This window comes from Myotis lucifugus, unplaced genomic scaffold, assembly GCF_000147115.1.
Source record: "Myotis lucifugus unplaced genomic scaffold, Myoluc2.0 scaffold_0, whole genome shotgun sequence".
In the NCBI taxonomy this organism is placed as follows: domain Eukaryota; kingdom Metazoa; phylum Chordata; class Mammalia; order Chiroptera; family Vespertilionidae; genus Myotis; species Myotis lucifugus.
In genome coordinates, this window is record NW_005871048.1 from 94,263 (window position 1) to 119,671 (window position 25,409).

The following is a 25,409-nucleotide window of genomic DNA, read 5'->3' on the forward strand; positions in this document are numbered from 1 at the left end:
GTTCATCCGTTCAACCAATCAAAGCGTAATATGCAAATGACAGGCTAAGACCACTCAACCGCTCGCTATGATGTGCACTGACCACCAGGGGGCAGATGCTCTGACCGGTAGGTTAGCTTGCTACTGGGGTCCAGCCAATCAGGACTGAGCGAGAAGGGCCAGACACACCTTGGAGCCTTCCCGCGTCCTTTCCTGGCCCCGATCATTGCACCAGTGGGGTCCCTAGGCCTGGCCTGTGCCCTCTCACAATCCAGGACCCCTCGGGGGATGTCAAGAACAAGTTTGTTTTGGCCCGATCCCAGGCTGAAGGACCCCACTGCTGCACGAATTCGTGCCCGGGTCTCTAGTATATGCATATATTTATTTACTAGTATTTACTATGGGCCAAACCGTATATGTTGAAAATCTGTTGTACCTGCTTTCATGAAATTTAGGGCCACATACAAGTAAATATACAATCACTAATAAATTAATAAAGGCTTTTGTGTGTGTGTGTCTAATACAACTTTGTATATGATGATTTCAGAAATATTTGTGGTAATCAAATGAGGCCTGGGTTCAGATTTTGTCAGTCCTGAAGTTTATATAATTTGGGGAACCCTTATTAAGAAAACACAATTATGAATATAAAGTTAGGTATAAAAGTTAATGTTTATTTAGATTGAGAAATCACAACCAGTTGCAAATGTTAAGGTGATAAATACCATAAATATTACAAAAGCTTGATAAAAAGTTATTTATGACTAAAGATGTTAACCATTTGTCATACATTGCAAATGAAATACCACATGTCTTGCTGCCATTTTATTGTGGTATTTTATATTTTTGTTGTACAAAAGTTGTGTATTCAAATGTAATCACATATTGTTTTTTAAAAAGCTAGATAAACAACCCTGGCCGGGTAACTGAGTTGCTTAGAGTGTCATAAATAACTACTGAATACACCTTTATAATACTTTCATGTCCTGCCCTGGCTGGTGTGGCTGGGTTGGGCTTCATCCTGTGCACCAACAGGTTGCTGGTTCAATTCCTGGTCAGGGCACATGCCCGGGTTTTCGGCTCGATCCCCAGTAGGGGTTGTGCAAGAGGTAGCAGATCAATGTGTCTCTCTCTCATCATGTTTCCCTCTCTTTCCCTTCCTCTCTCTCTTAAAAAAACAATTTAAAATATTCTTTAAAAAACATTAAAAAATACTACTTTCATGTCCTACCTTTTTCTTACAGGTATACTCTTTGACCACCTCTTCATATGATGATGATTTTGTATTATTTTCTATTCTCTCTATATCTCAGTCTTCCCTCTAGTATGAACAATTTAATTTTTCCTTCCATTATTGAATTTATTTATTTATTTATTTATTTATTCTCACCCAAGGATATGGGGATATTTTTTAAAGAGAGGGGAATTAAGGGAGGGGAGGGAGAGAAACATTAACATGAAAGAGACATATCAATTGGTTGCCTCCCACAAGGGGCTGTGAAACCCTGCAACTGAGGTACTGCCTTTGGCTGGGAATCGAACCCGCAACCTTTTGGTCCAACACTGTAATCTCTGAACCAAATCGGCCAGGGCCCATTATTGAATTTATAAACATCTTTTGGCTCATCATTGGTAAGATGAAAAGCCTCTATCAGATTCCTTTCCAACAAGAGGTATAAGATTCCAGACCATTTCAAAGGTTCTCATGCAGTGACTCACCTTAAAAACTGTTTAAATTGATGGCACTCATTAACCAGGGCTTTGGCAGGAGCTCGGTAGGTGAGGGCTGCTGAAGTGTAAACTTCAGGAGCTTCCAAGTACATTTAACTTGACAGGCTTATATGGGCCAGAGGACGGGGCCTGGGATATGGAAAGAGTGACAATTTCTACAATGTATGGTGAAAAGAGATGACCTGTTGTGTGTTTTTTTAGTATGTATAGGAAAAGTTCTAACTCCAAGACTAATCCAAACTGTAATGATGTGGATAGCAAAAAGAAAGCCCTGCCAGCTTTTGGGGGGTTAACTGGGGTGTGGGGGTGCTCCACATAGGTAGTGTCATGGCGATAAATGACAGCAGCATATTGATCATAGGCAGGGAATGGGGTGACAGCCTAATATTTGGGGTGGGAGGACAGTGACGTGCCCTAAGTGCTGTGATAATGAAGAAAGGAGTGCCTGAGATTTGTTTGGGCTGATTGAGGTAGTGATATGCCTGCTACCTGTGTAATGGTGGATATGAAGTTAGCTTGCCTAGGAAGTAGTCTTGGATGGTCAGAGGGTGGAGGAAATGACCTCACACCTACAGGATAGACCAAGGGTGATTCCTTAGCATTGATTGGAGTGAAAATCTCAGCCATCATCTCCATGAAAAGGGGAAGTAATGGGATCTCTGCCAGATTATAAGATCTTTGTGGCTTGAAGCCATGTTTTACAAATCTTGCAAATCATCTGTCACATAGTAGATGCTCCATACGTTTCATTTTATTCATTCTTTTATTGGTATGTACTAGGTACTAAGAACTGGATTACATGCCGGGGGGTGAGAGCTGAGGACCCAATGATATGGGATCTACTGGGTATTTTCTTACTTAAGATGCTCTATTCTCTCTAGCTGAGGGGGGAGGGGTCTGGTACTCAGGGGTCAGAAATACAGGGTTCAGGTCTACAGTGAGGGTGAGCTATTACACTATTTCACCCCTCTGTCTTATCAGCTCTTCACTCCACCCTGCCTCATTTCTCTGTGCATCTTGGTCTCTACCATTTAAGCCATGCACACCTGCACCCCATCATGATGAATCTGATTCATCCATAATGATGCACCACCCCCACCTCCACCACCAAGTGAGAAAAATCAAGCGGAGCCCAGGAGGAGACATAACTTTTGGAGGAAAGAATCTGAATGTAGAGTAAAAGCAGGGAAAGGTGAGGGAAGGGGCGAGTGTAACCTGGAGGAGAAGCTGACTTAGATCAGAGAGGGAGGAGGGTGGTATTCCCAGTCCTGGCCTGGTCTGCATGACTCCAGCCAAGCCGGCTGTTTCCTGCCCTTTGTGACCCCCCCACCCCAGAGCAGGACCCAGGCTGGGCAATGAGGAAGGGCAGGGGTGTGGGGAGCACCACTTGTGGCAGGAAGATAAGTGAGCTGGGACAAGAGGTCACTAGAGGCCTGGCTGTCCTCTCTGGGGTGTTAGAGGCACTTGGCAGCCCCCCAGGCATCAGTGACTCCTCCTTCCCCCTCTCTTGGCTCCTCAGCTCCTCCAGACTCTGTCCCCCTTAAATATTTTCTGAGTTTAAGCCCTTTCCTTCTAGTTCTCCCACTGGAAGACTCCTGCTGCACCCTCCATCCACCCCTGGACTCACACTAGGTGCCCTGATGTAGAAGGGGGTTGGTGGGAAGTTCACTGCTTTCCTAGACCCTCCCCTCTAACTGATGATATGGGGGGAGGGTGGTGGCAATGAGAGGAAGAGCCCTCCCAGCCATCCCGAGGGCCCCCAGGAGCCAGACAGGAAACAGCTTCAGGAAAGACAGCAGCAGCCCCGGCCCCAGCCCCAAGGGTCAGGGCTGCGGGTGGCAGCGGAGCCCTCCCAAACTCGAGAGTGAGAATGAGGCCGGTGAGTTGGGAATCCATCAGGACCCCTCACTCGCTCAGACCCACATACCTTTTATCTACCCTTGCTTCCTAGACTTTGCTATTTTCCTCCCCATCTCAACCCAGTTGCCTCACTTCCTCCCCGCACTTTCCAGCGCTAGGTTGAGTGCATAGTAAGTCCCCGATACTGTACTTAGTTCGTTGAATGATTGTGTGAACGTTCACTCCAGGGTTATCTAAGCTGAGATCGCTGCCTCCGGACCCCCAGGGCCACCCTCCATCCTCAAAAGCTTCCCCCAAACACGGTCCCCTGCGCCAACTAGGGGTGGTGGGCTAATCCAGAAGAATCCGAAGTCCGCAAGAAAATAATGCGCACCTCTGGGGGGCTCTCCGCGTCGCTGGGTGTTTTCTCCGCTCCCTGGTCGGCCGGGTTTGGGTCTGCCCCCGGGGTCCCTGGGCCCCGATCCGGACACGCGAGATCCGGGTGGGAGCACTCAGCCCAGTGCGCTTCTGGGCGGCCCCGGGCTCCGCGCCCTCCGCCCCTCCCCCTTCTCCCAACTTTCTCCCAACTTTCCGAACTGCTGCGCTCGGCGCCCCGCTCCGCTTCCCTCATGAATTATTCAGCAGCGCGCGGTCCAATCAGCGCGCCCCGGCCCCCCAGGCCGAGCCCGGGCTGGGGGCGGCCCCCCCGCTCCCGCGCGCCCCTCCCTCCTCCGCCAGGCGCCGCCTGGCCCAGTCCCGGCCCCGGCCAGCCCAACCCGGCGGTCCGGCCCCGCTCCGCAGCCTCCCTCCCGCTCCGGCTTCCACCCTCCCCGCCGGCGCGAGCGCAGTCGGCTCGCAGCGCGCGCACGCCACTCTAAGGGGGAGGGGGGTGGAAAAGGTTTAATGGGGCCCCCCCTCCCACCCCCAGCCAGCTGGGGCTGGCCGGACCCGGAGGCCGGGACCCCGACTCCAGCCACGTCTCTCTCGGCTCCCGCCCGGCGCGTCCCCTGCGAGGACGCCCCCCGCCAGCCCGTGCGGTGGGGACGCGGGGCCACACCTGGGCGCCGCCGCCCGGTGCCCGGCGCGCCCGCATGGGCCTGCGCTGAGGCTCCGACCGAGAGTCCCGCGCGGGGAGTCGGCGTCTGCCCGCTCAGAGGGGGTTCAGAACTGGGGGGGCTAGCGCCCCCCAAACTCAGATCGGATCCGACCGGAGTGAGGCGGCGCCATGGAGCTCCGGGCTTTGCTCTGCTGGGCTTCACTCGCTGCCGCTCTAGAAGGTGAGTTTCCTTGGCGGCGTCCCGCCACTCCTGGGGCCCCCAAAGTTGGGCCTCGGAGTGGAGGGGCCGACCTCTCCCTACCCTTACCCAGCACCTCAACCCCGAACACTTCGGACCAATAGTGCTAGACCGGGCGGGGGGCGGGGAAGAGGCGGCCCAGCGGGGAGTGGAGTTTTCTTTTGTTTGGAAAAGAGATGGAGTCGGGCTCGGTCCTGGGACGTCCCCCTGCCCAGGCTCCCCAAACTCTCACTCCGGACTTCAGACGCTTTCGGTGGCCTTTCCTTTCCTCCCTACTCCAACCTTCAAAACTCTCTTCGAAGTTTCTGACCCTCTTCTCACCTCGGCAAAAGAGAAGGAAAGGCTTCTGGAGAAACAACTGCAGACAAGGCAGAATTCGGTGCTAGGCCATAAACTGCCCCCGCCCCTCATTCCTTGGCATTTACACCTGGATCCTACAATTTCACACGCCTCTGTGGGGATGGCCACCTTCCGCACTCACACTCGGAACACATCTCCCAAAGCCACTACCCCTGCCACAGAGAGGCCCCCTTCCTGGTGCCCCCGGCTTGCACCCCAGTCCTTTAAATGCTCTCTGGACCCCAGCCCTGCCCAAGTCCTAGACAAGCTGGCTGTCCTCCAACCCTGCAGGCCAGCAGAAACTGACCTGTGCAGCCCCTCTGTCGTCCTGACTCGGCCTAATGACCACCTACCTCCTCATCTCTCTAAATTTCTAATTTTTCTATATTCTCCCCAAATTTCCCTCATCCTTGAGCCTCTCCCCTTCCTTCACCTCCTAGAGGGGGAACCCAGAGCCCTATAAACCCTCCTAATCTCCTTTCAATGAGCTGCTCCTCCCCCCGCGCCCCTCCTCTTCACTGCCTGGAATCAAAGGGGTCTTTGGGGAGGGGGTTTTAGGGCGGCTGCTGAGGAGGAGGAATCAAAGGCAGTTGGAAACCCCTCTCCCTCAGGCTGGGCAGTGCTGCTCTGGGCTGGGGATCAAAGGCTGGGAATGGGGAGAGGGAAGACTGGCCCCGCTCAGAGAAAGAAGGTGAGACTGGGAGAGAGGAAAGCAGAGCGGAGAGAAAACCCACCCGGATGAAGTGGAGTGAGAGGAAAAGAAAGATGCAAAGAGGAAGAGGGAGTCACTTCTAATTGCCGTTACGAAGTGCTTTCTAGGCCCCAGGCCCATGCTCAGGGCTTTATATTTTCATGGTTCCCACAGCCTTGTGGGTGGGAGGGATTGTTCTCCCATTTTACAGATGAAGAGCCTGAGGCTTAGAGGAGTTAACTAGTTTATCCGAGGCTGGGTGAAAAGTGGGAGACAGGAAAGAGGAGAGAGATGGCTAGAGAAATGGAGGTGGACAGAGGGCTGGAGAGAGGTGAGAGGCAAAAGAACTAACAGATCAAAGAGAGCTCCAGGAGGAGGCAAGACCAGAGAAAGTGAGCCACTCAGAGCGCAGGGACAGCCCTGAAACAGACAGCGTGTAAATTGGAGACAGGAAAACACTATCCAGGCTGGAACAATGGAGGGTGGAGACGGCAGCCTCTATCCACCCCTTTCCCAGAACCCTGGCATCCTGTCCCCAGCATGCCGGTCTGTCTCCCGCCACTCGTGGGGGCCTGGGCCTTACCTGGCGCTGGCCAGTCCCGCCTAATCCCTTGCCTAGGTGGATATCACTTGGTCCCTGGGAAGAGGTTGCCTCACCCACTTGCCCTCCCTTCTCTCCAGCAGCCCCCGTGCTGGGAAGTGGGGACCTGGTCCCAGGTGTGCTGCTGGCTGCCCCCCTAGGGGCCGTCCACATTGCCTCTGCCTCCAAGGGGATTCCCCTACCTTCCCTCCACCCTCAGCTGCCAGGGCCTGTGCAGTTTCCCCTAATCCACCGCTTCCGCCAGGGGCCCACCCCTCTCTGGTGTTCCTCCCCCAGGCTGAGCTGAGCCAGGTGCGTTCACCACCCCGCATACACACACCCCTAAAGTCTCCTCCCCTTTTCCTCCCCGTAACCAAATCCAGATGTGAGGCCTCTGCAGGCTGGGGCCAGGGCGGGAACCCAAGCATCCCAGCCTCCAGCACTTCCTCCTCTGACACCAGTGAGCTGAAGGGAGGGGAACGAGTGAGGGTTCTGGCTGGGCCTCAGGAGCTGAGCACCACCTTCCTGGATCTGCAGGACCGGAGTGTTGGGTCTCAAAAGGGGTGGGGACATGGAAGAGGAATAGAGTCGGGGGCAGGGAGGCAGCAGCTTGGGGGTTGGGGAATTGACCCTGGAGGCCCTGGCCCTGGAAGGGTGTCCCCTTGCCAGCAGCCCTTTGCCCACCACAAGGTCAAGGCCAGGTCCGGGCTCTAGTTTAATCCTTTCTGAGCTGTTTGCCCTTCTCCCCCTTCCAGTGTTTGCACCTTCCCCTATCCTCCAGGGTACTGCCATCCAGGGAGGCCTAGATCTGGGAGTCCTAAGAGGCAGCCAGCCCACCAGCTGTTAGGGATGGGGTAAACATTCAGAAAAAGGCAAGAAATGGGAGGGCAAGGCTCACTCCCCTCCTCATCTCTTGTCTCAGCCTGACTGACCCCTCCAGCTTGGAGCTAGGAGGACCCCCACTATCTCCGTTCCCAGGCATCTGGTCTTCCCGGTCTCTCCCCTAAGCCCTCACTGGCTCTGTCTGTCTGTCTTAGAGACTCTACTGAACACAAAATTGGAAACTGCCGATCTGAAGTGGGTGACGTTCCCTCAGGTGGAGGGGCAGGTAAGAGCTGGGCCCAGGAGCTGGGGTCAGAAGGGAAACTGAAGGACAAGTAGCACCAGTGCTGACCTGCTTCCCCTGCCACTGCCCCCCAGGTCCCAGCAGCAGGACCCAGTGTCCCCTGAGCTCTTGCTCTCAGAGGCCCCCTTCCCTAGCCACTCCTGCTCCATGATGAACACCCTCCCCCTGACCTTTAAGCCATTCAGCAGCCCCCATGCTGACCCCTTCTGCCCACAGTGGGAGGAGCTGAGCGGCCTGGATGAGGAGCAGCACAGCGTGAGGACCTATGAGGTGTGTCATGTGCAGCGAGCCCCAGGCCTGGCCTACTGGCTGCGCACAGGCTGGGTCCCCCGGCGAGGTGCTGTCCACGTGTACGCCACACTGCGCTTCACCATGCTCGAGTGCCTGTCCCTGCCCCGAGCTGGGCGCTCCTGCAAGGAGACCTTTACAGTCTTCTACTTCGAGAGCGACGCCAACACGGCCACAGCCCTCACGCCTGCCTGGATGGAGAACCCTTACATCAAGGTACCCACTCAGGGCACAGCCGCGGGCCAGGGCGGGGCAGGCCTGTGGTCTAGGGGCAGTGGAGGTGAACTTCCAAGGCCCTTGGTTGGGGTACTGGGAGCAGGAGCCTCAGGTCTGGAAGGGAAGAAGGTGGTCTGCTCGGTGGAGCAGCAGCATGCAGTTGGGCTGCCGGCCTGGCCGCCAGGGGCGGTTCTCTCAGGCACTGTACTTAGGCCACCCTGCACTCCCCCCTTTATTTTCCTACCCCTCACCCTGGAGTGGCTTCTCTCTGCCTCTTCTTCCCACCTACTATGTCTTCTGAGTTCCAGCTCCTTTGGGTACCTTTGCTGAGGTGCCCGGCTGTGGGGTCCCACCTGTTGTAGCACTCCTCATACTTTGTAACATATCCGCGTTGCCTTCATTTCTGTTTCCTCCACACTGAGTTCAGGACCTGGCATAGAATAGATACATTTTAAAAAATATATATTTTATTGATTTTTTACAGAGAGGAAGGGAGAAGGATAGAGAGTTAGAAACATGGATGATGAGAGAGAAACATCGATCAGCTGCCTCCTGCACACTCCCTACTGGGGATGTGCCCGCAACCAAGGTTCATGCCCTTGACCGGAATCGAACCTGGGACCCTTGAGTCTGCAGGCTGACGCTCTATCCACTGAGCCAAACCGGTCAGGGCAGAATAGATACATTTTGCGTGTTGACAAGGTTTTGTAGGATGAGTGAATGAACAGAAAGGGGGAGTGCGGGACAGAGTCTGCACACATCACAGGAGCTCCGCAAGTATCTGAGGAAGGATGAGCCAGGAAGAAGACAGCCCGCTGGGTCCTTGGGGCATGGAGGACCGCAGCAGTTGAGCCTCTTCTCCGACCCGGCAGGTGGACACAGTGGCTGCTGAGCATCTGACCCGGAAGCGTCCTGGGGCTGAGGCAACTGGTAAAGTGAACGTCAAGACGCTGCGTCTGGGCCCACTCACCAAAGCTGGCTTCTACCTGGCTTTCCAGGACCAGGGCGCCTGCATGGCCCTGCTGTCCCTGCACCTCTTCTACAAGAAGTGTGCCCAGCTGACCGTCAACCTCACCCGCTTCCCGGAGACAGTGCCTCGTGAGCTCGTGGTGCCAGTGGCAGGGAGTTGCGTGGCTGACGCTGTCCCTGCCTCCGGCCCCAGTCCCAGCCTCTACTGCCGGGAGGACGGCCAGTGGGCTGAGCAGCCGGTCATGGGCTGCAGCTGTGCTCCGGGGTTCGAGGCCGCCGAGGGGAATACCAGGTGCCGAGGTGAGGGCTGGCATGTCCCCAAGAAACTGTGGCCACTCCATGTGGGGAAGGCCCGGTACCCTGGTCTTGGACCCGCTTTTTAAATTTCCACTTGGAACAGTCTTTGCTCTCCTAGCCACTCAGTTCCTGGGGGGCCTCTCTTCCTGCCCTGCCCATTCCCAGCGCAGTTCTGAGCCTTCCTCACTTACACATTCTTCCTGTGTCCACTCCGGTCTGGACCTGGAGGCCGTCCAGGGATGCAGGACCTTGTTGGGCTCAGAGGACAAAGGTGTCATGGTCTCTACTCTTGTTCGTTATGGTTCCTGGCTATTTTCACAGCCCAGTATGACAGATGATGCAAGCATGTCAGATGCTGTGTTTGTTCCTCACCACTTCATGTTACAGTGGCTGTTAGATCGGCTACTGTGTCTTGCTAAGAAGCACGCACATCGCTATGTCACAAACTTTTCTTCATTTTATGATCACTGTATTTCAACTGGCTTGACTTGCTTTATAATCCAGTGTGTTTTGTGGTGTGCATTTCAAATTGTTGTTCTGAGCCTTGGTCTTTGGGGTGAGGGGTTGTGGGTATTAGGGTTACACCCTGGTCTGGAGGAGGTTCCTTCTCTTCGATGGGAGATTTCCGAGCTCCTCCTGCCCTGTTTCCCCCTTTGCACTTCATGCAAACTTAAAAGCAGCTGCGTGTTTTTTTGTTGTCACTAATCCTCACCTGAGGATATTTTTCCATTGGTTTTTTTAGAGAGCGTGGAAGAGAGGGAGGCAGGAGGAGGGTGAGGAGAAAAACACATGATGTGAGAGAGACACGTCTACTGGTTGCCTCCCACATGTGCCCCTACCAGGGCCAGCGAATGTATAGGTACGTGCTCTTGATGGGGAATCGAACCCGAGACCCTTTGGTCCCTGGGTCGATGTTCTAACCACTTAGCAACACTAGCCAGGGCCAACTGCATGTTTTTTATGCATGTTTATTGAATGCTTGCTTCCTTTCAGCCTGTGCCCCGGGCACCTTCAAGCCTCTGTCTGGGGAGGGGTCCTGCCAGCCATGCCCAGCCAACAGCCATTCCAACACCATTGGCTCACCCATCTGCCAGTGCCGCGTAGGGTACTTTCGGGCCCGCACAGACCCCCGGAGTGCACCCTGTACCAGTAAGTGACCAGTGGCCCCCATCCCAGCCTCCACCTTCCCAGGCCTTCCTCTTCTTGACCCTGGCTTGCTGGTGTCCAGCTAAGTCAGTGTGGCTGCCTATCTGTCCCACTACCCACCCCTTCCATTTGCTCAGCCTCTGTCTGGTTTCCTGGTTTCCTGCAGCCTCTCCCTCGGCTCCAAGGAGTGTGGTTTCCCGCCTAAATGGTTCCTCCCTGCGCCTGGAGTGGAGTGCCCCCCTCGAGTCAGGTGGCCGGGAGGACCTCACCTATGCACTCCGCTGCCGGGAGTGCCGCCCTGGGGGGTCCTGCACACCCTGTGGAGGAGACCTGACCTTCGACCCTGGCCCCCGGGACTTGGTGGAGCCCTGGGTCACAATTCGAGGGCTGCGTCCTGACTTCACCTACACCTTTGAGGTCACTGCCTTGAATGGGGTATCTTCCTTAGCCACCGTGCCCGCCCCGTTTGAGGCTGTGAACGTCACCACTGACCGTGAAGGTGAGACTGGCGGCTGGGGGCAGCCTGTGGTCAGATGGGAGAGATGTTGGTGGGTAGAAGAAGCCAGCGAGGTGTAAAGGGGGAAAAGGCAGAGGCCATGGAGTGGGATCCCCAGGAAGTATGGAGCGTCAGGGCTTTGGGCGCAAGAGGCAGAAAGAGAGTGAAAAAGTTGCAAGGCGGGCTGGAGAGGTGAGGATGGAAGTCAGAAGGGATTCTTGGAACGTCTGCAGGGTCAAAACAGGGGTAGCCAGCAGAAGCGTTGGGAAAGGCAAGGGACAAACATGCTAAGTGGAAGAGCCCCAACATGTCTTGTCTCTCACAGTGCCACCCCCAGTATCCGACATCCGGGTGACTCGGTCCTCACCTAGCAGCTTGAGCCTGGCCTGGGCTGTTCCCCGGGCACCCAGTGGAGCAGTGCTGGACTATGAGGTCAAGTACCATGAGAAGGTGAGACCAGGCACCACCCCTGGGGTTGGGGTGGGCAGTGCGACGTGCTCTAGGAGTGGAACGCTGAATGGCAGACACTTGAATTCCAGCTCTGTGAGACCCTGGGCCAGCCCCTGGGCCTTTCTGAGCTCAGCATCCCCATCTGTAAAACAGTCGCCTTATCACGCAACTGTTAAACGAGACAGTGAATGCAAATGCTCAGCACAGTGCACATAAGTCAGCACCAAGGCCTCGCCTGCTAGGTTACAAGATCAAGATGCTCATTACGGGGGTGCAGGGCAGGGGGAGGTTGGACGAACAGCGGAAACTGGGGGCCTCTACTTATGGCCAACCCCTCCTCCTCCTGGACAGGGTGCAGAGGGCCCCAGCAGCGTTCGGTTCCTGAAGACCTCGGAAAACAGGGCAGAGCTGCAGGGGCTGAAGCGGGGAGCCAGCTACCTGATCCAGGTGCGGGCACGCTCTGAGGCTGGCTATGGACCCTTCGGCCAGGAGCACCATAGCCAGACCCAGCTGGATGGTGAGCCTGGGACTAGGCATGGGAGGGGGTGCTGCTCCTGAAGGACCCCTAAAGTCACACTCCCATGCTCCTTTTTCTCTCAACTGAGAGGTATTTTGGCCTGGTGAAGAGAGCAGAGGGTGCAGAAACCCAAACCAACAACTGAGTGTGAGGAGCTGCTCAGCAACCTTCCCTCAACTGTGTGACCTTCAGCAAAAACTTGATCCCTGAGTTTCAGCTCTCTCATCCAAAAAAAAAAAAAGGAAATATGAGTCCTCTCTCACAGGGCTCCAGGGAATAAATAAGATGAAACCTGTTAGTTATAATATGCTGGCCCAGTGTTTTACTTTTTTTTTTTTATTGATTTCAGAGAGGAAGGGAGAGAGAGATAGAAACATCAATGATGAGAGAGAATCATGGATCGGCTGCCTCCTGCACGCCCCACACTGGGGATCGAGCCCGCAACCTGGGCATGTGCCCTGACCAGGAATCGAACCCAGGACCCTTCAGTCTGCAGGCCGACGCTCTATCCACTGAGACAAACCAGCCAGGGCTAAACAGTTTTATTGAGATATGATTCATAAACCAGACACTTCACCTATTTAAAGTGTATAATTCATTGACTTTTAGTATACCCACAGAGTTGTGCAACCATCACAATTTTGGAAATTTTTTTTTTTTAAATATATTTTATTGATTTTTTACAGAGAGGAAGGGAGAGAGATAGAGAGTTAGAAACATCGATGAGAGAGAAACATCGATCAGCTGCCTCCTGCACATCTCCCACTGGGGATGTGCCCGCAACCCAGGTACATGCCCTTGACCGGAATCGAACCTGGGACCTTTCAGTCCGCAGGCCGACGCTCTATCCACTGAGCCAAACCGGTTTTGGCTAATTTTGGAAAATTTTAGCACCCCAAAAAGAGAACCAATACCCCTTTCATCACCCCCCAGCCCTTGGCAAATACTAATCTACTTTCTGTCTCTATGGATTTGCCTGTTCTGGGCATTTCATACAAATGGAATCATACAATACATGGTCTTTTGTGACTGGTTTCCTTCACTTAACATAATGTTTTCAAGATTCATCCATATTGTAGCATGTATTTGACTGTGTGGCTGTGGCACATTTTATTTATTCATTCATCCATTGATGGACATTTGGGGGCTATAAACCCTTTAATTTTTATTTAGCTTTTGGAACCTTTCGTTCAAATGGGACTGTTTGTGGTCAACAGTATTTAGAACAGAACCAGATCAAACCCACCCTGGCAGTAATAAGGCCGGAAACTCCTTCCCTTGCCCTGAGGGGCTCTGTAGGGGCCCACGGCCCACAGCCCACGAGAAGCAGTTTGGAAATCCCACTATGCTTCCCCCACCCTGCTCTCCTCCGTCCTCCCCCACCTGCCACACGGCTCTCTGGGGAGCCACAGCTCATTCAGTTGGTGGGGCCCTCAGTGGTCATCACGTTTGCCTGATCATGGTTTTTCTCCCCCAGAAAAGGAGAGCTGGCGGGAGCAGCTGGCCCTGATTGCAGGCACTGCGGTGGTGGGTGTGGTGCTGGTCCTGGTGGTTATCGTCATCGCAGTTCTTTGCCTCAGGTGAGAGCTCTGGGCGCCTGGAGGCCCTGTGAAACCTGCCCTCTTGCTCCGGGGCAAGCCTCCTTGGCTGCCCCAAGGGCCCATTTCCACTTGGAATCTTCTCTGATCCCCGCTTCTCTCCTCCCATCCTGTCTCTCTGGGAACACATATGTGACTCCGTTTACCTTTTCTTTCCCATTGGCTATAGGAAGCAGAGCAGTGGGAGAGAAGCTGAATACTCAGATAAACACGGACAGTATCTCATTGGCCACGGTAAGTAGGCCGATCCTGAAGGAAACATGGCTGGGGCAAGGCTGTGTGCCAAGAATTAGGGCATCTGAGTGCAGGAAGTTACCTGGCTAATGGGCCCCACATGATTCCTCAGGTACTAAGGTCTACATTGATCCCTTCACTTATGAAGACCCTAATGAAGCTGTGAGGGAATTCGCAAAAGAGATCGATGTCTCCTATGTCAAGATTGAGGAGGTGATTGGTGCAGGTGAGAGGCAAGAAGACTGGACGCCCAGGAGGGAAATGGGGTGGGGAGGGAAGGCAGGGCTAGACTGGGGGGAGAGCTGACGCTTGGCATCCTTCCTACAGGTGAGTTTGGGGAGGTGTGCCGGGGGCGACTGAAGGCCCCGGGGAAGAAGGAGAGCTGCGTGGCCATCAAGACCCTGAAGGGTGGTTACACCGAGCGGCAGCGGCGGGAGTTCCTGAGCGAGGCCTCCATCATGGGCCAGTTCGAGCACCCCAACATCATCCGTCTGGAGGGTGTGGTTACCAACAGCATGCCGGTCATGATTCTTACCGAGTTTATGGAGAACGGTGCCCTGGACTCCTTCCTGCGGGTGAGCCCCCTGCCTCCAGCCTCCCGCGTCCACCTGTGCTCCCCCAAAGCAGCCAAGGAGCTCAGAGCCCAGGGCAGATGGTGGATTCCACATCACTCCCCCTTCGCCCGTCATTCCCCCTTTAGGAAAGGTTGGGGTCCTGGGACTGGCCCTTCCTTAGGCCTTGGGGGGAACTGGCCTCTCTGTGGGGCAGCTGACCCTCTCCCTTCCTCTCTCTCTAAAATCAATAAAACTATCCTTGATGAGGATTAAAAAAAATAACATTACATTTAATCAAATTACAATTTCCTGGTATCTTCTAATCCTCGGTCGATATCCACATTTCCCCTGTTGTTTCCAAAATGTCCCTTACTGCTGGCTTATTCAAACCACCATGCAGTTCAGGAGCAAGCGTTACACCTGATGGTTCTCACTTTGGAGCCTGACATGCTGAAGAACTGGGCTACTTGTCCCCTTGAATGTCTCGCCCTGTGGATTTATCAGATTCTTCCCTGTGGGGTCATTTAGCTTGTTTATCTGTATTTCCTGTAAGAGAAACTATGCCTAATGTTTTGATACATTTAAAATTAAACATTGGTGGCCAGCCTACGTTGGGGGCGCTGTGAATTTCACATGGCACCCCATCAGGAGACACGGGCCACCTGGCTCCCCCATGAGTGATGAGGAGGTTGACCTGGAGTAGTGTGATGATGGCCTGACCCTCCCTTGTGGACACAGGTGTCTATTCCCTTGGTACCCGACGGAGATCCTGTTGCAGGGAGGGGAAGAGGGCCTATTTTAGAAGAGATGACATTTGGGTCAATGGGAAAGAGCCAGCCTTGAGAAGATGGGGGAAGAATGGTGTTGGGGGCAGAGAGGAGAGACCAGAGTGGTCAACAAGAAGCAGAAAGGCAGGTGAGACTGGTGGCCCTGCCACATGGGCCTCTTGGCCTTGGTCAGGAATTTGGATTTGATTAGAAGTTCAAGGGCAAGTCTTTGGAGGGGTTTCAGGAGGAGATCCCTTTGGTGGGTGCCGGGGAGCAAGAGTGGAAGGAAGCCAGAACCAGTGAGGAGACTTGTAGTCATTCAGGCCGTGAAGGTTGGCTCGGGGTGCAGAGAAGAGGTTGGATTTGGGGTATGTTTTGGAAGCAGGGCCAGCAGAACTTGCTGATGGATTGCAAGTGGTGGGTGAGGGGGGAAAAGAGGAAGAAATCATGGAGGTGCCGAGGTCTATACTCTGAGCATCTGGCAAGTGGTATTTCCACGAACAGGTCAGAGGCCTGGGGTGTATTCAGGCTTGGAGGCTTGATTCAGAATTCTGTTTTGGACTCTTGTGTCCCTGGCCCTGCAGAGCTGCCAAGGGTCCCCTGCATGCTAGCTGAACCCAGACGGTGGAATTAGTTAACCATTTCTGATTGCTTGGTTTACCTGGTGAGAGCAAACTAACGGTCAAGGACAGTGTTTAGACCTTGGTTTTGATGCTGTGGTTGCTGATGGTACCTCGATTCCTCACTGTTCTCTTGATTCTACCCACAGTCCAAGAAGGCTGAGCTAGATTTTGGCTCACAAGAGTGTGTGGTAGCTCACAGCACACTCTTGTCAGAACTCTGTTGCTCTGAAATAAAAGCATTTGTTGAGTATGCCCTGGGTATAAAGCACTGTACTAGATTAAAAGGAAGAAAAATTTTAAATCTCTCCTTACGGTCTAATTAAGAGAGTGAATGTATACATTTGAAACAGGAACAGTTATAAGCATTGTGTTATAGTGTAGTAAGAGCTCAGAGAACTTGGGATAAGAGAAAGGAGGAGGGCTTACCTGGGAAGTCTGCAGGCCTGTTCTACAGGTGAACACGAGATGGATCTGAAGTGCCAAATATGGTTTAGAATGTGGAAGGAAGGGGGACTGGAGAGTGAGCTATCCTAATTATGCCCCTCTCTCTTGCTTGGTCTCCAGTTGAACGATGGGCAATTCACTGTCATCCAACTGGTGGGCATGTTACGGGGCATTGCCTCAGGCATGCGGTACCTTGCTGAGATGAGCTACGTTCACCGTGACCTGGCTGCCCGGAACATCCTGGTCAACAGCAACCTTGTCTGCAAGGTTTCAGACTTTGGCCTTTCCCGATTCCTGGAGGAGAACTCTTCTGACCCCACCTACACGAGCTCTCTGGTGAGGCTGAGGGACTGACATAGGAACTAGGTTCTTAGGGCCAGGTGGGCAGGGAAAGGTGGGAGACTAGGGGGTTGACAGCTCTGATCTAGGGAGAAGATGAAGGAGCAGACCACAGGAGTGGGGGGATCCGCTTAGGGAATCTGACTTCTGGTTGTGGAGGAAAAGAATTGCGTTTAGGTCCCAGGAAGAAAGGAGATCTGAGCTAGGGGAAAAGCAAAGACTGGGATCAGAGCGGTTGGGTCCCTCAGCTCATCTTTGCTTTCCTCATCTTTAGGGAGGAAAGATTCCCATCCGATGGACAGCCCCTGAGGCCATTGCCTTCCGGAAGTTCACATCTGCCAGTGATGCCTGGAGTTATGGGATTGTGATGTGGGAGGTCATGTCTTTTGGGGAGCGGCCATACTGGGATATGAGCAATCAGGACGTAAGTGTCCCATGATCCTACTGTGTTTTCTTGAATGTTCTCACCAGGGATATGGGTGGGGGTGGGGTTCCCAGAGAGCTCATCACTGCTGGCTCCTTGAGATAATGAGAGGAGCACAAAGAAGAATTGATCTTTGTGCCCAAGAACATGTTTGGTCACAGGACACAGGATGGAGGACACAGTTGGGAAGCTGTGCATCGGGATCACAGCCCAAGAGTGGCTAGGGCTTTGAGTCAGGGCCAGCCTCAGCCCCAGCCAGGAGGACCCCTAGATTTGCCATCCGGAGGGCTGTTGCACCCATCCAAGCATCTGCTAAGTCACCATTTCCTTGGGGTTCTTGGCATCCTCGTTCTCCCTGGACATCCTCACCCAGTTCTTTTGTCATTCTAGGTGATCAATGCCATTGAACAGGACTACCGGCTACCCCCTCCCCCAGACTGCCCCACCTCCCTGCACCAGCTCATGCTGGACTGTTGGCAGAAGGACCGGAATGCACGGCCCCGCTTCCCCCAGGTGGTCAGTGCCCTGGACAAGATGATTCGGAACCCTGCCAGCCTCAAAATCGTGGCCAGGGAGAATGGCGGGTGAGGACTCCTAAGAATGGGCCCTCCTTGCTGCACTCTGCCACCACTCCCCCATTACAACCTCCAAAAAAAGTGTGTTCCTTTGTCGGTATGTGGGATTGTCCCTGTCCGCCTCTCCAAGGCTGGGCTGTGTCGTCGACATCCTGCCACAGCCCTGGTACCCAGTGCATCCTCCCCATCCTTGCCTTCCAGGGCCTCACACCCACTGCTGGATCAGCGGCAGCCTCACTACTCAGCTTTTGGCTCCGTGGGTGAGTGGCTTCGAGCCATCAAAATGGGAAGATACGAAGAAAGTTTTGCAGCCGCTGGGTTTGGCTCCTTCGAGCTGGTCAGCCAGATTTCCGCTGAGTAAGTCATGGCAGGAGCTGGAGGTGGGGAGTAGAGCCAAGCCAGAGGGGCACCTGGGGACCAGAATCCAGCCCACAGGTTCATCAGGGGCCTTTGGGGTCAGCTCCTGGTGCCAGCTATTCTAGAGCTCTCCAACGCAACAACAGCTGCTGGGGCCGAAAGCCCAGGGAATCTTCCCGGCCAGCTGTGCCCGCCTCACCCTCTTGCACCATTTCAGCCCTCGGTCCTGTCGCTCCCTGCCTGGCAATCTGTATCTATCTTTGTGCATCTATCTACATTCCAGACCCTGCTCTCACATTAACAACATGTCAACTTGGGATGTTTCCCCACCCATAAAAGGAGAAGATTGGACTAGGTTTTGGAGAACCTTTCCAGCTTTAATGTTAAATGGTTTTATTATTTCAGCGCTTCTCAAATACTTCTTTCCCCCCTTAGTTGGCTCTCTCTGGTACGTCTCCTTTCTGCCTTCCCATTTCTCTCCCAAGGACTCTTCTGGCCCCAGATCTGAATAACAGAAATAGAAGAAATAGAAATCTGGAACCAGGGGTCCTGGAGGCCCTCTCCCTGGGGGGCAGGTCACAGGCCAGTCTGCCCCACCGGGCTGGGTGCTCTCCTCACACATTGTTCCAACCTCTCCTTGACACGGGTCTAGCTCTCCTTTCCCGCCTCTTCTTTTTTCCCTTATCTCAGTCTCCAGGCCTCGGGATGGAGGGGGGGAGGCGGTTTGTTTTCCCCCTTCCCTCCCCTTCCTCTCCACCCAGCCCTTCCTCTCCGGCCTTTTCCTTCTGACGGCTCCTTTCTCCTCTAAAGCAATCTGTGCATCCCCTGCCCCCATTTTGTGGGCCTTTCTTTCCTTCTCTGATTCTCTGCCTTAATCCTTCCTGGAGCTTCCATCCAGGCAGACCCCGCCCCCCAACCTCCCGCCTTTAGACCCCGCCCCCTTGGGCCGGGGGCCGCTGGATACTTAGGTCCCGTCCCCTACTAGGGCTGTGGAAACTGCCCTGCCTGCCCAGCAATTATTCCCGTGTGACCCTTCCCCTCCCTCCCATCTCCACCTTCTCCCCCTCCTCCTCCCCCACCCCAGTCTCCCGCTGGCCTTCCCGATTGGCTGGCCATCCGGAGGCGGTGACCGGGTTTCTGGAGCTAAGCTAGGAGAGTAGTCCCAGCAGCCTTATGGCCTCACCTAACTCTTCTTCCTCAGGGACCTGCTCCGAATAGGAGTCACTCTGGCGGGACACCAGAAGAAAATCCTGGCCAGCGTCCAGCACATGAAGTCCCAGGCCAAACCTGGAGCCCCAGGGGGCTCGGGAGCACCAGCCCCCCAGTACTGACCTGCACCTCTTCACCTGGCCCCACAGCTCTGGAGCAGCAGGAATTCCCATGTTGGGGACACCGCTCCCCTTTTGGGGGCAGAGTCAGGTGGGGACCCAAGAGGCCCCCATCCCTGCGCCCCATTGGATTGCACTTTGAACCTATGGGGGTGGGGAGCTGGCAATTTGGAGAGACAGGATTTGGGGATTCTGCCATACGGGAGTGTAGAAATAACGTTCCGCGGGTGGGTGTGCCCCCAGGTGGGTGTGCCCCCAGGTGGGTGCGCCCAGAGGGAAAGGAAGTGCCCGTAATCTGCCAACTCCCAGGGGTGGCTGTGTGCAATCCCTGCAGCTTCCCTTTGATCCCCAATGAGGGCCCCGGGTGCCCCTCCTCACCTTGAAGGGCCGCAGACCCTGTAGACCAAAGAGAAGAGGGTGACAAGCCTTTAAGCTCGGGAGTGGAGCACCATAGTGGGAAGCGGGGAGGGTGTCGTGGCCCAGTGACAAAATCATTGGACTTGGGTGTCCCAACCTCGCTGCTGTCTCCACCCAACTCAGTTTGCCCTTGTAAATGCCCCTCCCCCATCTGCTGCCTTCATATTGAAGGTTTTTGAGTTTTAATTTTTGTTTTTGGTCTTATTTTTTTCTTCTCTCTCTCTTTTTTTTTTTTTTTTTTTTTACTGTCCTTGTCATAACTTTTTGTGTCGGAAGGGACCTGTTTCGTTATCACCTCCTTTGCCCAAGTTGAAACAGGAACCCATCATTGTGTCTATTTTCAGAACAGTGCCTTGGTCATGCCACAGCCCCTAGACAGTTCCCTGCCCCGCCAAGTATCCCCAAATTGTGTCCATGAGGGGGTGTGGGGGGCAAGGTGGAAGTAGAAACCAGAGACAGACACTGGTGCTTGGAGGGGTTCTTAAATTATATTTAAAACAGTTTTTTTTTGTATAAATAAAAGAAAATGGGAAGTTCCCAGCCCCAGGGTGTGTTTGAGGTGGTGGGGTGGGGGCAGTGGGAGATGAGTCATTGGCAGCTGCTTCTAACGGCTCTGGATGGCTCTGCCAAGAGCCTGGGGCACCTCCGGGGTGGGGCTGGCCCCCCTCCCTTGCCCTGGTTCCCTAGCCCTGGAAGGGTGCTTGTTTGAGGCAAAGAGGAGGCCTCGAGCTCATAGTTCTGCTCTATAGCCCCCTAAAGTGGTGGTGGGGGGAGAATCCACTGGGATGGGGGTCCAGTCAGATGGAGACAGATGTAGACCAGATGTTGACAACGGGTGGGTTTAAAGACAGAGGGGGAAAGTGTCTGCGTTGGCCGTGGGGGAGGTGCGGAGAGCTGGGGTGGAGGATGCAGGCCCCCACGTGTGTACACATAACACAGATGCTGGGCTGGATCAGGAGGACAATTCCCCCTTTCAAGATGCTGCCCAGGCAGGTTCTCCCAGCCTCTGGGGAAGGGGAGGGGGAGAGTACTTGGGTTCTTCCCCCACTTCTCCCTCCCAACCAGAAGGATGAAGATGGGTCAATCCCCGTTGCTTTTCTCTGCCATCTTCTGCTTCTTTCTTCCCAGTCTGCCCGCCCTCAGGGACACCTGCAGGGGCAGGCCTGGACTGGGGCAGCTTTGTTTAAATGGCGCAGCTGTTATTTCTGCATCTCAGCTGCCCCCCCTGTTGTGGTGTTGGGGTCAGTGCAGGATCCTAAATCATAGCTTCTGCCTCTCCCAGCCCAGGGAGCCTCAGGCAGTGATCCCATCTCAGTAATCTGGAATTCTCTGTCTCCTCGTCTGATGAGATATTGCCCATATTCTACCTCCAAGGGAGGGAGGGACTCAGTCCTGCCAAGGACAAGGGGCCTGGATCCAGGAGGAGGAGGTCTATCTGGAGAATGCTGGCTCAGGCCACCCCTTCCCCTGACAACCGGACACTTGGCTGAGAAGGTGACCTGAGCTGGCTGGGGGAGGAATAGATCAAGGGAGCAGGGCACAGATGAAGAACGGAGGCAAAGGGTTAAAGACTGGTGGCGGTCTGTGCAGGTGTACAGCAGGAAGCCCCGTGGCACCCAGATTAAAGCATGGCCAGCCCAGTTCCAGGATTCCTGAGCCTGCCTACCACACCCCACCGTGTGAGCTGCTTCCTCCAGCAAAGGTTCAGGGTGGTCTGGCCATGGGCACTCCTTCCTCCCCCAGCCCTATCTCCAACCACGTTAGGTCTTGCTTCCTAAAAGGAAGGTGGCTGCAGGGTCGGTGATCTCAGAGGATAAGCACAGAGTAAGGATACCTTTCTAGAACCCAGTGTCCTGCCTGCTTTGGTGTCCCCAAACCCAAGCCACTGACCCTTGGGATCCTACATCCCGATCCCCCACACCCCAGTTGGGAGCCTTCCTTTCCTTTGAGCCCAAGGAGACTGTCCCCACCCCCTCTCCCACACAAGGACCCACCTGGTGCGAGGCACAAGGCAGGGGTGGGGTCAAACTGTTTTCCCTTTGACCTCAGGCTGAAGTGTGGGGGTGTTGTCTCTCCTACTAAGATGGAACTTAAGACTCCTTAGCAAGAGGCCCCAAGTCCCACTCTGTTGCCATGGTAACCCTTAGGTCCTTTTGGGAAATGGATGTGTGCATAAGGTGGGGGCCTCCTCAGAGGGTCATAGGCCTGTTCACCCTTTTGAAATAAAACACACTTCCCATTCTTAGCCTCTGCCCACACGTCATCGCATCGTTAGGAATGTCAGACTCCTCGGGACCACTTCACTACCCCTGGGGGAAGCTCAGGGGCCAGGTCCTCTGAGAAGGATTCCTAGGGGGAAAACATGACGAATGCAGTCTTTCCTCCTGTGTCTCAGAAGCCAGAGGGCTGACTGCCCATCCAGATGTGGCTTTGCTTCAGGAACAGACCTCACCTCCTCAGACGGGATATCCCCTCTCTGGGAGTTCTGTGGGGCACTGAGCCTGATGGCCCACACCTCTCCCTCCTAGTTCTCCCCCCAGAGACCCATCTCACAGACCCTCCTTCCGCCGTGATTGAAATCCACTCAAAACAAATTATTTTATCTCTTCCTTTCTCAGGACAACTCAAACTACGTGACTTTGAAGGCAGGTTCTAGAAGAAAATCTGGGGGGGAAGGGAGAAAGCCTGTGTTAGAGGCTGCCTCCGCTCCCGGTTCTGGGCGGTGGGGTTGGTTCTCACCTGTGTCTGCCAGCCTGGCTCTGTTCTGGCTCTGCGTTCTCTCCCTAAGGGATGGTGGGGACAGAGGGTCGGTGCCCACCCCCCACGTTCACTCACCCCCCAGCTGCCCCTCCTCATCCCCTCTCCCAGCACTCACCTCCTCCTCCTCTTGGAAACACATTCTCTGACCACCACCAGCGCTATGACCACCACGGGCACCAGCATTCCCAGCAGGATGGCCGCAAAGTTGGACACTTCTGGAATGGGTCAGGAAGGGGTGGAGGGGGACACACTTCCTTTTGGTCTTTGGTTGTCATCCTGAAGGTCCTGCATCCCCCTAAATCCCTGGTTGTGACTGGTAACTCCTCCAGGGGGCTGTTGCCCCAGGGGCTCCAAGTCCTCAGTGCCACCCCCTCCCCCAGGAACTCTTTCCGTTTCTGGGCACATAACTCCCATGTGCCTTTTAGGGGGGTGTTCATCCAGTTAGTCCCTGGAGTCCAGGGCAGCATCTCCACCAGCACTTCTCAAAGAAGAATCCTAGACTCACTTCCATCGGGCACCTGGGAGCTTGTTAAAATGCAGATTTCTGGGCCCACTCCAGACCTACTAAATCTGAGTCTCTGGGGGTGATTCTCGGAATAAATGTGTTACACAAGCCAACCCTCCCAGCCCTGCCCCCTTCCCAATCTTAAGTAAGACAAAGTTGGAGAATCACTGGCCCAGGGGCTCAAGGGAATTGTAGTTTTGGAGGGGAAAGCAACAAAAGGTCTTGGAGGGGCCTGGAGTGACACCAGAGGGGAAGTAACAGTGGGGGTGAGGCATAGAGACCTCAGAAGAGAGCTGGGGTTCAGAGAGGCTCCCCAGTGACTCAGATTCTTTGAGAACCCCGTCTTGTTAATCTCTACGGATCATATTATAACATTTTATTTTCTATAATATAGATTATATTAACACTATATTACCTATCTGTTATATGCCTGTAATATCTATTAGATGTGAACATTATATACACGGAATAGTGGCAGTTGCTGGTGGGGCAGGGACCGTGAGGATCCAGGGCCAGAGATGAAATTCCTACCTGGCTTTTCGGGGAGCGGCACGTCCCGAAGCTCCGTGCAGAGGTCTCCTCCGTAGCCCAGTCCGCACTCGCAGGTGAAGTGGGCGCCCTGCTCCTGGCAGTGCCCGTCATTCTGACAGGGGTTCCGCAGACACGGGCTTTCTACGAGGATGAAGGAGGTTGCGGCGGGAGGTTCTGGGAGGACACCCACAGTCCAGGAGAGGGGGTAAAGCAGCAGCTTCCACTCCTGTCTCTGCGCTCACTAGCCCTGGCTCTAGGGAAATTGTTCACCTCAGAAGTCCTTGTTTTTTTAACCTGTAAAATGGGACGATCGTGCTTGCTGCCAAGTGCTGAGTGAGGCCTAAAGGAGATCGTGGGAAGCTGGTGCTCAGTGCTTGGCAGGCGGCAGATGCTCAGGACACATCAGGCCCTTACCTTTTGCCCCTCTTGACAAAGGAAGGGGCTAGGCGAGAAGGAGCAGAACTAAACGGCACACACTTGCTGGCACTGATGGGGAGGAGTCCCATCAGTCCTCAGTCCAGGAACGCCTGAGGTATGGAGGCAGCTGAAAGCCAAGGGTGGTCTAGGCTCACCTCGGAAGCAGCCACGAGTGCGGTTCCCCAGGGTGCAGATTTCCCCCGCGCTGCAGCTGAGGGGCTCACACAGCAGGCGCTCTGAGCTGACACAGGTGCAGCGCTGAGAGCAATCCTCAGTCACAAAGGTGTCACCCCGCTGGAGAGGGAAGAAGGGCTGGGAGGAGAAGGCCCTAGTTTCCTGCCTCCTCACCCCCCAGGGCCTCCCACACACCCCTGACCTGGTAGTAGATGCCATTGTTGGTGCAACCACAGAGGGCCAGGGGGAGGCTCCGGGCACCACTGTAGACGTAGCCTGGGAGGCTGGCACAGCCTTCCACACAGGGGCCCTCGCAGTCCCTGGGAGCCGCCAGGTTGGCACAAGAGGCAGGGCAGGGTGTCATGCAGCTCTGGTAGATGGTATTGGCTGGGCACGCCAAGGCTGAAGGGACAGAGTCACAGTCAGAGGGTGGCCAGCTGGGGTCGGCCCAACAGGTGTGGGGAGTGTGGGACTGGAGGGGGAAACGAGGTCTCCAAAAATTGAGCAGTGTTCCAACTCGGCCAAGAAGGTATAGGTAAGGAAGCCAGAGAGTGGGCCGGCTCTGAGTGTCTCTTTGTGACATTAAAGCACATGAAGGAAATGGAGGAGAAACGGTGGGCATTGGTGAGAAGGAGCAAGACCGGTGACAGGTGGGGCTGAAGCTTCCCTGGCAGAGGCAGAGAGGGCTTAGGTTGGGAGGACGCTGGCATGGTGAGCGAAGAGTGACGGGGCACCCATTGGGGAAGGTAGGAGCAATGGTGGTGGCACAGAGCTGAACAGAAGTAGAAGTGGCTGAGGGGGTCAGGTCAGTGCCTCACCGCAGTGAGTGTGGTCCCGCCAGCTGACCAGGGTGGCGCCTGCCTCCTGGCAGATGATGGCGTAGGCGCCGAGAACCCGGCAGCGCAGCTCCTCCTGCTCTTCAGGGTCCTGGGTGGCACACAGATCAGACAGACAGTGCCTAGGGGAGCCGCGGGGACAGTGAAGGCTGTCAGAGCGGGGGAGGGGGCAATCATACCCAGCCCTGCAGAATAAGCCTGGAAGCCCCAGTAGAAAGACATCAGGCAGTGTGTGTGTGTGTGTGTGTGTGTGTGTGTGTGTGTGTAGGGGGCAGGTCACAAGGTATGGAGGCCACAGAGAAGTGAGCCAAACAGGGAAAGACAGAGACAGGCAGCAGGACCCAGAGAAAGGAAATTCTGTGTCCTGGGCTCCTGACTCACTCCTGGAAGGGCTCCGAGGCCACAGTCTGGTGACAGGCGGCAAAGGGGCCCTGGGGGTCCACCAACACCCTGCAGGCCTGGGTGCTGTTGATGAGCTCCAGCTGCTCTGGGCTGCATTCTGACACATGGAAGCCTGCCTTCTCGTCTCCCTCCTCCTCCTCCTCCTGGATGGACCTGGGGCAGAGA

General features: G+C 54.8%; 2 protein-coding genes across 3 annotated transcripts in view; one reads left to right on the top strand and one right to left on the bottom strand.

Annotated features, from left to right (window-relative positions):
• Positions 1-4,520: 4,520 nt before the first annotated feature.
• EPHB4 (EPH receptor B4) lies at positions 4,521-20,159 on the top strand. Of its 2 annotated transcripts, XM_006081008.3 has the most exons (17): positions 4,607-4,826; positions 7,492-7,562; positions 7,797-8,084; positions 8,957-9,353; positions 10,344-10,499; positions 10,663-10,995; positions 11,318-11,442; positions 11,794-11,959; positions 13,437-13,539; positions 13,727-13,791; positions 13,904-14,017; positions 14,119-14,366; positions 16,300-16,515; positions 16,793-16,942; positions 17,333-17,526; positions 17,719-17,874; positions 19,076-20,159. In XM_006081008.3, exons 1-17 carry the CDS (start codon positions 4,775-4,777, stop codon positions 19,203-19,205), a joined length of 2,964 nt encoding a protein of 987 aa, XP_006081070.1. In that variant the 5' UTR covers positions 4,607-4,774; the 3' UTR covers positions 19,206-20,159. The 2 variants fall into 2 exon arrangements, with proteins under 2 accessions (XP_023613403.1, XP_006081070.1); XM_023757635.1 differs by lacking the exon at positions 7,492-7,562 and having other exon boundaries at positions 4,521-4,826; positions 19,076-19,420.
• Positions 20,160-22,248: 2,089 nt separating this feature from the next.
• Positions 22,249-25,409, bottom strand: part of ZAN (zonadhesin) — a 28,087-nt gene continuing 24,926 nt past the window's right edge. The window contains 8 exon segments of the mRNA XM_014453436.1: positions 22,249-22,402; positions 22,495-22,591; positions 23,416-23,556; positions 23,988-24,126; positions 24,209-24,253; positions 24,255-24,409; positions 24,891-24,964; positions 25,224-25,397. Of these exon segments, the coding sequence (XP_014308922.1) occupies positions 22,249-22,402; positions 22,495-22,591; positions 23,416-23,556; positions 23,988-24,126; positions 24,209-24,253; positions 24,255-24,409; positions 24,891-24,964; positions 25,224-25,397 (979 nt within the window).

Bases quoted from the DNA above. Each gene is read 5' to 3' on its own strand.
- EPHB4 (XM_006081008.3), top strand. From the start codon at position 4,775: ATGGAGCTCCGGGCTTTGCTCTGCTGGGCTTCACTCGCTGCCGCTCTA. The intron at 4,827-7,491 runs GTGAGTTTCCTT...TGTCTGTCTTAG, and splicing joins ACTCGCTGCCGCTCTAGAAG to AGACTCTACTGAACACAAAA. The intron at 13,540-13,726 runs GTGAGAGCTCTG...CATTGGCTATAG, and splicing joins ATCGCAGTTCTTTGCCTCAG to GAAGCAGAGCAGTGGGAGAG.